General features: G+C 45.1%; 1 protein-coding gene across 3 annotated transcripts in view; it reads right to left on the bottom strand.

The window, feature by feature from the left end:
* LOC125954022 (transient receptor potential cation channel subfamily A member 1) overlaps nucleotides 1–9,440 on the bottom strand; it is a 15,364-nt gene extending 5,924 nt beyond the window's left edge. For 2 of the 3 annotated variants that reach the window (XM_049683964.1, XM_049683965.1), the window contains exons 1-4: nucleotides 4,163–4,652; nucleotides 1,516–1,763; nucleotides 498–693; nucleotides 1–425 (exon numbers count right to left, since the gene is read on the bottom strand). The exon at nucleotides 1–425 is cut by the window's left edge and continues 682 nt beyond it. In XM_049683964.1, the coding sequence (XP_049539921.1) occupies nucleotides 1–425; nucleotides 498–693; nucleotides 1,516–1,763; nucleotides 4,163–4,330 (1,037 nt within the window). In that variant the 5' untranslated portion in view covers nucleotides 4,331–4,652. Of the gene's footprint in view, nucleotides 426–497; nucleotides 694–1,515; nucleotides 1,764–4,162; nucleotides 4,653–7,079; nucleotides 7,245–7,335; nucleotides 7,503–9,012 lie in introns of those variants that run through there. The other variant, XM_049683966.1, reaches the window with a different exon arrangement.
* Between the last annotated feature and the right edge of the window lie 1,514 nt (nucleotides 9,441–10,954).

Here is a 10,954-nt window from a genome sequence, read left to right as displayed (position 1 = left end):
ATCTCCGGATGGTCGAACATGGCGGCACAGTGCAACGGTGTCATCTTCTGGATGTCGGTACAGTTCAGGCTGATGCGCTTCTCCAGCGGCTGCATGCGGAACATGAGCTTCACGATCTCGATGGCACCCTGGGCGGCGGCCAGGTGCACCGGTGTCGACAGGTCGTGCTGCTGAGTGGAGATTTTGGCACCCGATTTAAGGCACAACTCGACCGCCTTAATATCGCCACCATGGACGGCCGAATGGAGCGGCACGTTACCCTCCGAGTCGTAGAACGAGATCATCTCCTCGCGCGTGCAGCCCTTCGATTCGCCCCACTGGAAGAACACCTCCATCGTCTTCGAGCTCGCGTTCTTGGCTGCCTCGTGGATCGGATAGTACCCGTTGTTGCACGGCTTCCGTGGACACGCACCGAACTCGGAGATCTGTAGAGGACAGTTTAAGCCAAAGGGGGCCATGATCCACACCAGGGTTAGTGCGTCACCGCAGCAGCTTACCAGAATCCGGGCACACTCTTCGTTGTCGTAGATGGCTGCCAGATGGAGGGCTGTTCGACCGTGCTCACCACCCTGCTGTATGTCAATGACCTCACGATACTTACCCATTACCTGCAGCGCACTGACCTTGTTCTGCTCGGTGGCCAGATGCACGGGTGCCAGCTTCTTCTCGTTCAGAATGTTCGTGGCCACCGGACTGGGGACAAAAAGTGGGCAACAAAAGTGGATATGGAAGCTAACTGATACTGTTGTCACATCGTCGTAATTGGGCGGTTTTGTAAGCTAATAAGTCTCGCTTTCAGTGCCGCTTCTCAACTTCTAATTGTCGCTCGATTGCATATTGAGTTTGCAAATTACGACGGAATTCTCTGCCCTAACGAGTGACATTTCAGGGATTTCCTAGGATTTCAGCGAACGGAAAATGAAGCATCTGCTGCCGGATGAGCGCGCGTGTTGGAAGTTTAGAGTGTGCAAAACAGAATTGCGGCAGCAAGAAAACGGAAATGTAATCCTGATTCACAAAACATCTCTTTTTGGTTCCATTCTAACGCCCTCGTCCTCGTCGTCGTCTCTCTCTCTCTCTGTTGTCCTCCCGCAGGTATGTTTAATGATGTGTTTGTTTGAGGTTCCTTGTAAGTTGTTTTGCACCATGCATCTTGTTTACCAAAAGACCAAATCTCGCAAAAGAAGTTAATTAAAGGGAAATGGGAATGAGGGATTGCGCACTTCAACGAACACAGTCACGACGTCGAGAGAGAGAGTATTTTGCTATTTACTACGCTAAACACCGGCGAAGAGTGGGAGCTTTCGTCAGTGATAGGAAATTTACGAAAACGGAATTCACGGAAAAGGAAGGTGAGCAAACTTTTCGAAATAACCACCAGCACAAGCTACGCTCAATTTAATTTCTCGCTCCGTGCAATGCGTTCCCAAAATTCTAAAGTTAGTGAACTGCTGCTGCTTAGCGGAAGCAGGTCGACCACTCGACACACCCACCAAACCGCTGGTCAATACTTACATCTTTAGCAGAAACTCGACCGCATCCAGTGAATCGTTCTCGACCGCCGTGTGGAGCGGCGTGTTGCCAATCATATCCTGTGCGTTCACGTTTCCGCCCTGCTGGTGGATGAAGGCAAGTATGTTGACACGGTTCCGGGCCGCCGCCTGGTGGGTGGCCGTTCTTCCCTTGCTATCCTTGACCGCTAGCCGGTTGTTGTCCGCCTCGTACAGACGGATGAATTCGTCCAGATTTCCGGACTCGGCTGCCTGTGAAATGGACCCCCGAGGGGGCGGGGAGAGCGCAGGAAGAAGGTGGAAAATCAGTCGGGATTGTAATAAACTTCCTATTCACGCGGCCGCGATCAGAGCGATAGATAAGAAATCCGCGAGGAAGAGTCCATTTACTATTTTAGGCACATAAATATTATTAGTTTTTTAAATCCATTGATTGCTCTGTAGTTGTGATCAATATTGTATCAGTTATCAGCAATATAACGGACCAGCTTCACTAATGCTAATGTCTATTGCTTATTCACGCCTATTGCCGGTAAAATGTGGTTCAGAGAGGTTTTCCAGAGGGCACCAGAGAGAACACTAAACGAATGGAATGAATCGGACAATTTTTTTCAGCGAAATTCGATTGATGAGAACCGGACCATTCGTGGAAAGAAGAAACCATCAGAGAATATTCGATGGGGACTGATTTCTTGTGAAAAATATATTAAATCGATAATGAAAGAGCATCTTTTCGGCTGAGATTAAACGGGGTTGGTATCATTTTGATAACACCTAAACAACAGATAAACAATTTGAATCGTCCTCAAACTTTTCTGTGAACAAGCCCTAACAGTTAGAAGCACCTAATGGCACTTCGTAGCAGCAGCTCCAGTTGCTTCAAGGATTTTATGTAGCGACGGGCCCATTATTCCAGCTCCAGTAGTGCGAAAAATGTATGATTTGTCAAACGATTTTAATGTCAAGTCCTTCATTTCATATACACTAAGTACAATTTTCTTTTGTGCTTAATAATTTTCAATCAGTAGATTATAATTGATTTCTGCACCAGAGGTTGACCTTGCGGCTTTGCATGGTGTTAACGACTAACGTAAATCAGCAAAACCACCAACGAACTCAACAATAAACGTTGACAGCAATTTAATTGATTTTAACAATTTTGTTGTACAGTAGCTGTCCGGTTGAACTTTGGGTAATTATAATTTCAGAGGTAGCGTTAAATGTTTTTCCTTTATATTATAGTTTCTTTTATATTATTTTCCTTTAATTATAGTATCTTTTTACCTAAAAAAAATCATCGATAGAAATTATAAGTTGAACACTTGGTGTGAACGCTTTCTTGTTTCACGTAGATCTAGCGATTAGTTAATGTTTAAGTTAATCAACTTAGTACTATCAAAGATATACGAGATGATTAATAATGATTTTAAATGTTAAGTTAGCGCTCTCACTTCATATTCCGATTCGGAAAAACTGTTTTGCTATCGCAGGGCATCCATCTTTGACATTACACGACAAACTATTGTAAAGTGGAATACCATTAACAAAATGAACTAAGTGTCAGATTTAGTCAAAACCTATTTCTACGAGAACGGGATTTCTACGAGATACGAACCGAGTTTGTCTAATCCATAAATCATTGTAAATAAGTCTTATACAAATGCGCTTTAATTAAGATAAACCATTATATGTTAACACATTTAGCAATACCACACTTGCTAAAACTGCAACTGACCATGAAGAAAACCCAAAGTGCGTTCACGGTACTGTTCACCACCTCAACCCATCGAAGACCGGACCGGGGTGACCACACGTGCAGGATACTGTTTTGTATTGTTTTCCACTTTTCAGAAAATCCAGCCATACCTCCTACCGAACCCAACGGGCCGGAATTCACAAAACTACTGGCGTGCATCGTCCGGACGCTATCGTGCGAAGGTTCACACATCACACAAACAAGGCGAACGTCCGATTAGCATATTATTGGCGGTGGCATGCGGCAGTCACCAGCGGCTAGCTCCGCTAGCGAGTCGATTATCACATATTTATGTGACACAAATAGTAACGCAAACGGTGTGGCACACCCATTTCACGCGACAGACACATGTATCAAGCTAATTGGTAGCATATCGCGATGATAACCCTAGACAGACGCCATCGGATGGAGAGCTTTCTAGAAAGCAACCCTCGTGTACCATCTACGGTGTCGAGGCAAAAAGTGATGCAATTTACGGTCGATCGGTCACGGGGGAGTGATACGTGCCAGCGCAAATAAGAGAGTCATATGGCGATGGTCCGCCGCGGATGGTTATGCCGGGCATGACTAACTCCGATCAGACGATACAGACACATCATCGATGATTGGCATCGATTAGTCATGACGAAGTTAGTGCAAACATTAAGTATATTGAATAATGTTGCGAATACGATTTTCCTCTCAATTCCTTGTTTTTCATGAATCTCGAATGTGGAGAAGGTTAAAGATTGCCTCCGGAAACGCTTCAAGTCGCGGAGAAACGAACGAAACAGTGAATGACTGGGCGCCTCCATCATCACGTGGCGCGTGCTGTTGCTGCTGCTGCTGCTATAAATCATCCACACAAATCGAATCATTAAGGCGATAGAGAGAAAGTATCGAAGCAATAGCGAACCTGCAGGAACTCTTCGGCATTCGGGCGCACCGTGCCCTGCAAACGAAGGACCCGGCTCCAGTTGACGGGGATTTTCAGTGGCGTCGCGATGCTGAATCCGTTGCGCTTCGAGCAGCTGTGCCACATCTGTCTGAGTGATTTCCGTGTATACATAGCACTGGTTAGCATTGAGCGAGTAGTTGCACCTTCTCAAATCTTGCAGTATCTTCCGTTGATCTTCCGTTGACCTTCTGTTGATTTTTTCGTTACGATTCTTTGCTGTGTCTCGTTGGAACTAGGATGAACTTTCCCTCATATGATGCTGGTTAACGCAGCCATCTTACACTGTGGTCTTTTCGTTCTGATCATGTTCGTGCAAGTCACACACACAAATACATCCACTCACACGCAACACAAGAGAGAATCCGTTCAAGTAAGGAAGGAAGAATGTAAAAGCAATTCGATGAACAATGTCTTCCACTGGCCCAGCTTATCGACGATTCTATTTCTAGAGGCTAACACTCACAGCACACACAGAAAATGATCTATTGTCTCACGCTGGAACAGAAAAAATCTTCTTCGACAATTTAATTAATCAACACTAATTGATTTGCTATCAGGCAATATCCTCACAACCCAAAGAGTTTATCGGCGAACGGAATTGCAAACGTAGCACCCACACGCATAGCCGGGCGCCCGCTTAATGGTGCTCGCTGTTTGTTTTGTCCCGTCTGTCCAAGTGTTTCTTACAAGAAGAGTCGGGTCAATTTGATTAAAGCGCCATTCCACGGAGAGTGCTGCGCAGATCTTTAAGATATCGGAACATGTAAGGAACATGCTGTTTCAAGCGGTATTTCCGAGTATTGCTGAAGGCAGATTAAAATTGCCCACATTCCACGGGAACGCGAGCGTAATAAAGACAGTTAGAAAATGCGAATATTGGTTTCTGTCGGTATGCGAACGCGTATACGCGGAAACGATAGAATGCTGTTTGCACTAATTGCTCTAACAAAAATATGCAAAGAGACACAATGGATAGTATACTAAGCGGGCGACATTGTTGGATAGCTTTTTGCGTTTCTTCGAAAGCTTTCATTCACTTCCTTTCGGATATTGTTTCGCGTTAATCGTTCTCACTCAAGCAGCATACCGTCGCTGCTTCGCTTTCTCTCAATCCCACTTGAATGTAATAAAATTATTGTTTATCTCGTCAACGGAACTGTCAAAATGAAAATTAAATTTCCATCGGTGTGAGTTAAGCCACCTTAGTAGTAAATGCCGAGAAGGAGGGGCAGCTTATGGCCTACGGCCATATATGAGGGGTAGCAACTTTTTATTGCCGCAACCACCACCACATCGCAGCACCAATCACTGGCAACCAGGTGTCAGGTCCAGTGTGAGCCTCAAATGAACACAGAACACAACCAAATCTCTTAAGCTGTTGTTCAAGATTATGGGTTTAGGGAGGGAAGGAGGATTGACCACGTCAATGTCCAGACTCCCGAGCTCGATGCGTGAAGCAGCACCACCAGGTGAGGATGCTAATACAACCACACCCTTAGTATTCCCTCACTTTACGCGCGATTTGCGCTTAGGACGTTGTTTGTAGGACAGCTGAAGACTCTTCATGATTGATCTAACTTTATCATAAGAACACCAAACTGAACTGAAGGCTTTTCCGATCACTAATCACTAATTGAAAGTTGGCGTTGAGTGGTTCTCCCTTTATTCGAGATGGAAATTCTACCGGAAGTGCAACAAAAACGAAAAATTGTCTTGATAGCAGAAATTGCGCTCGATGCAAGGCGTTTCAAACGCGCTACCGTCCACAACACTAAGCGATATCGAGAAGATCCGTTACTCTGGACAAATTCCTGAAACCGATTGTGACCGCGACCGCTGATAGACTGACGGTTTCGCCACGCTTTACAACCGATGTTATATAGCCTAAGACGTCGCCTAAAGATTGATATTACGGCGAAGGATGCTGAGAGCAGATATCGGTTGTAAGATGCCGACCAAGAGAGCGAGAGAGAGAGAGAGAGAGAGAGAGAGAGAGAGAGAGAGAGAGAGAAAGAAAGAAAGAGAGAAAGTAAGAGAGCGTTCCGACCGAGCCAGCGACCGACGATGACGACGACGACGACAACGACGATGCAACCGTTATTGAAAACCCCAACCTGGTGCGCCGGTGAGCACAAAATGAGCAGCGTGAGCCATCTAACTTGATGGTTTATGGGTTTCGAACCAAAGAGTCAACATTACCACCACCACCACAACCACCACCTTCCCTATCAGCCGACACGACGAGGCTACCGTGATTCTCGGAGGGTCTCTGGGCTTTTGGGGTTGAAAATTGCGCTTTCGGCGAACGCAACGACACGGAAACATTGGTTTGGCATGCAACCGGTCGCAATGGCCATTAGGGTTTATGCGATGGGAGGAAACCCGGGCGGGTGGGAAAATTTAATTCTAAAAAATCCCACAAATGCACCCAGCGTTCCGTGTTCTCCTTGGTCCCCAGGGTGAGCTGGATCTGACTGGCGTGATCGGATTCCTCTCTCCCCAGGAGTGACATCTTCTATCTGCGTGTCTCCATCAAAGGATTGAAGCACGTCATGTCAGTACATACGGGGATTAGTTTATTTTGCTCTTCAATCTCGTTTACGATGCTCACGCGATCGTATGGAGCTGGACGAATGGGCTGTACTGCTGCTCTTTTATGCAGTCCTTGGGGTGGAATTTGATGGAAAATCCCAAACACACTATCCCGTCTCCCTTCGGGGGAGATTGAAGGTAATCAATGTAAGCGTTGAGGGTGCGTAGCTGCACTTTTCAAGGCCTTTCCATTATTCTGATTTAAATGGCAATAGACTTCGAAACGCAGCCCAGCATCGAAGGTGATGTGCCTCTCGCAAAGCTTACTTTGAACGCTACTTACCCTCAGTATACGGTACGGGCTATCGCTGAGAAGACAAACTTCCGCCTCGGCGGGCTGCGTCAGTATGGCCTGCAGCTCATTGTTATCGTGGCCACCGATTTGGTGGACCTTCGAGTTTGGCATTAAATGGGCCGACGGGAGTCTCAGTCTGGCCAGCAGCCAGTCCTGGGAATAAAAGAATAATGAAATTAAAAACAAGCGTTCACTAGGCGCCTGCTAGCATGAAACCAAAAGGAAACCGGCCAAAGAAGCATACTTTTAGTGCTTTGGTTTGATGCAGATCGTCCTCGCGTTGGTTACCATCGAACGCAGCCAGATTTTGCTCCGTTTCTGATCGCACCGACCGGGGGCTATGGATCAGATAGAGTGGCGTCGGCATGATGGTCGGTTCCAATGGGCATTACATGGGAGCTACCGGTGAAGCTGGAACGAGGAATTAGATTGGGAAGAAAAAGGGGGAAGTAAATCAATGCGTCAATTCGAAAGGAAATGCTTTATTTAACAATTTTGGCAAAGCTCTAAAGGGAGTTTCCATCGGCAATAACCTTGGCCTAACGCCAATGACTAGTTTCTGGGGTTACCAAGGATTACAGAATTAATATAGTATTGGAGGAAACCATTGGAGATGTCGTCTTGGCAAAATGTCTATGTTTGGCAAAGAATATCTGCTTTCAAGGATGTTGTGTCTAACTTTCTTTTAAGTGATAAAAGGACATCATATTTTTTTGTCCCGGGCCTATTACTAAGAAAAACAATGACTAACGTCATCAAATTAATTGATTAATTGATGACCAATTAATTTATTACCCCTACTAATTCAATGATCGATTGATTACTCCTACTACTACCAAGCTTTTCGAAGTGCATCTCGGGATGGCATCAAATGTTTAATAATTTCATTCCAATGACCTTAATTTTCTTTAAATTTATTTACACTTTTCTTTCGACCTGCATGACAAATTCAAAGGCATATTCCTTTTATGGAGTTCATACCGTTTTCTTCGCATTAATCATACGTGATTATTCTCTAGGCAATAATACATACGTTTTACGTTGAAGAATTAGTTTATCTTAGTAGAATCGTGTACTCTTCATTCTCAGCAACTTAGTAATCAACTTGGTACAGATATTAGAAAGAAAAAACTTAGCTAGGCACAACTGTAACCAGCAGCAAAGGGGACTAATCATATAACATCTTTATAGTTTTGTTTATAGTTATGTAAACTGCATACTAACTGCCCGTTGTTCTGGAAGCTCAGGTTGAGGAAAAAGCAAATAATTATTTCATTTCGGTAGACGCTTTTAGTGCTCTCTCTGGCTATCAAATTTTACACTCGTGATCTAGGTGGCATATCGCAGTAACAAAAGTGATTTATTGTTTGTTTGTTGTTCTACTTAGTAATGAGTTACAACGTGTTAAAAGTGGTAGGCAATAAAGAGAATGTTCCTTACATTTTGCAGTATTACTTTGATACTTTCTTTTTCGATACGGATAGTGGTTGTTAATGAGGAATGAGTCATATTCGACCATATTGTGTGAAAAAGATGGCTTTCAAATTGTGGCGAAGCAGATAAATTAACCGGAACTAACAACCAGGAAACTTTGTTACAAAATTTTAAGGCTTTTAGGTTCCATAATAATTGCAACGAGCTATATGTTTCGCTACTTGCACATAAGTTCCGTACTTTCTTTTTTATTTCACTAGACATTTTAAGAAATTCAACCCTCTTGCCATATAACTTACAGTATCTATTCTCAGCCAAAGCAGATTTAATCAACCAATGAAATTTATAGCTACAGTAAATAAGGTACTTTTCACATTATTTTAAAAATTTATTAAAATGTTACGAAGTATACTTTTTTCATAACAGAGAAACTAGCTGTAACAGTGCAAACGTCACCAAACGGTGTTGAACATGCAAATAAGCTTACCAAGTCGGTATGCTGTATTAAGTTTTATTAACACTTTTCAATTCACTTCGCATCGGTCACACAATATTTCAACCAATTTCTAGCCAGGATAATCCAAACGAGGCACCGACGATGATCACTTTGTAATTGCACCGAAAAGGAGGTTGGACGTTGCACTGCTGCTTTCAACAATAGATTCACAGACGAATGCGCGCGTTTAAAAAATGATGGAGAAATTCCGTTGCCTTTTCAAACTTTTATAGAACATTTGCTGCACAGTTTAGATCATCCTCACAGTTCGTTAGCACAGGCGGCAAGCACAAAATATCCAACGCTGTACGATTTATACCGTGTGCGCGACTGCAGCAACCGTTGTTGAATATCGTTGAACACAATGCCCAGTCCAGCAGCCGGAAGTAGTGGCCAGCAACCAGAAAACTTTCCCGTCCCAAAACGGATCACTCACGAGCGTACGCTTCGCTCAACGGTCGACGGAACACTGATGGCGATGGTGCACCGACGGAACGAGTTAAATTAAGCAAATGATTTGAACGAGGCGAGAAAATGGCAGTCTTGGCCGCCTGGCGCGCTATTACATCCATACTCCTCCAACCATCTCCAACACCCCTTTCCCCTTTGCCAGTGACGTGCGGCGTGCGTAGAAATGATGGAAATGTGGAAAGCCTCCACCAACCTCTGTTCGCCCCAGTCTGCTAGTTCCGACACACCCACAGATACGGCGGAAAACAAACAAGCGCCATACATACGAGAAGCCAGCCGAGACCGATTGCCAGTAAATGACGGGACCGGGACCTATAGACTCAGGTTCCAACACTACCATTCCTTGGCGATAACGTCGTCCCTCTTCGTGTCTTGTTTTATGATCAACTTTTCCGAAAAGCCAAACATGGAATTCGATTGTCAGGCAGACAGCAAGAGTGCGTCCTGCCAGACCATCCACTGGAGGCCATTTCCGTCCCTAGGCGTGCCGTGTATTTATGTTTGTGTGTGTCCTTTGGAGTATAATCGTCGTACTGCCTGTTGCTTCGAAAATCATTGGACTCCGGTCGGGCGCGCGTGACTCCCCGATGACCGATTTGGTCCGTATGGAGTGCATAGAATTAATGATTGCGATAACAACGTCCTGCGTGCAGCAGCACCAAACGGCACCCAGCAAGAGAAGTACGCAGCGGCGAGGCTAGTGAGTGATTAGCATTTATAATGAAATATGGCTTCACTTGTCGCTTCCTTGACTGCGCCAGCCTTGATGACCGAAGAAACGTTGACCGATGAAATGAGCATTTGTTGATACCCTTACGCGCACACTACTGATGACGCGTTACTGAGCAGGAAGTGTTGATAGTTTGCCTTTCCTTCTGCAAGATCCTGCAAATTTCTTGATTATTATGGTTTAGTGTTGCCATAATAAACGCATAAACCTGTCGCTATGTTTCGGGACACTGAACACTCCCGAAACAAATCCCACCCCAGGGCTCCACCCCGTTCCCAGGACACGTGTAATCGCATTGTGAGCGGTCAAGCGTTCCCCCGTGGGCACGACGAGCCCCGATCTTAATCGGTCATTACATTAATGGGTCTCGGGGTGAAAACGAGGATGAGCTTTGGCTCGAATCATGCTTGTCCTAGGGAGCGTTGGATGTGTCAAGTCACTCGGTCTGCGCACCTCGTGAATCCCGTAAGCTGTCAGCGAACCGCGTAACTTCACCAAACTGGTTGTTGTTAATGGATGATGATTGGGCACACGATGTCTGGTACCTGGCGTTAGATCCTAGTCTGGCCTTGGCACCTTCTACATTTCCCAACCGCCAAGCAGACTGTCGGTAAACGGACGTTGTTTGTGGAACTCGATACCCGGAAGTGATTCTGCTCGGCTGTTGCGTTACTTCATTCAAAACTACCGAGCGTTACAGGGAGAGCTAAGTAGATAGTTTAAACATTTGGG

Source organism: Anopheles darlingi, chromosome 3 (assembly GCF_943734745.1).
Source record: "Anopheles darlingi chromosome 3, idAnoDarlMG_H_01, whole genome shotgun sequence".
Lineage (NCBI taxonomy): Eukaryota > Metazoa > Arthropoda > Insecta > Diptera > Culicidae > Anopheles > Anopheles darlingi.
This window is presented reverse-complemented; position numbering and strand designations above follow the sequence as displayed.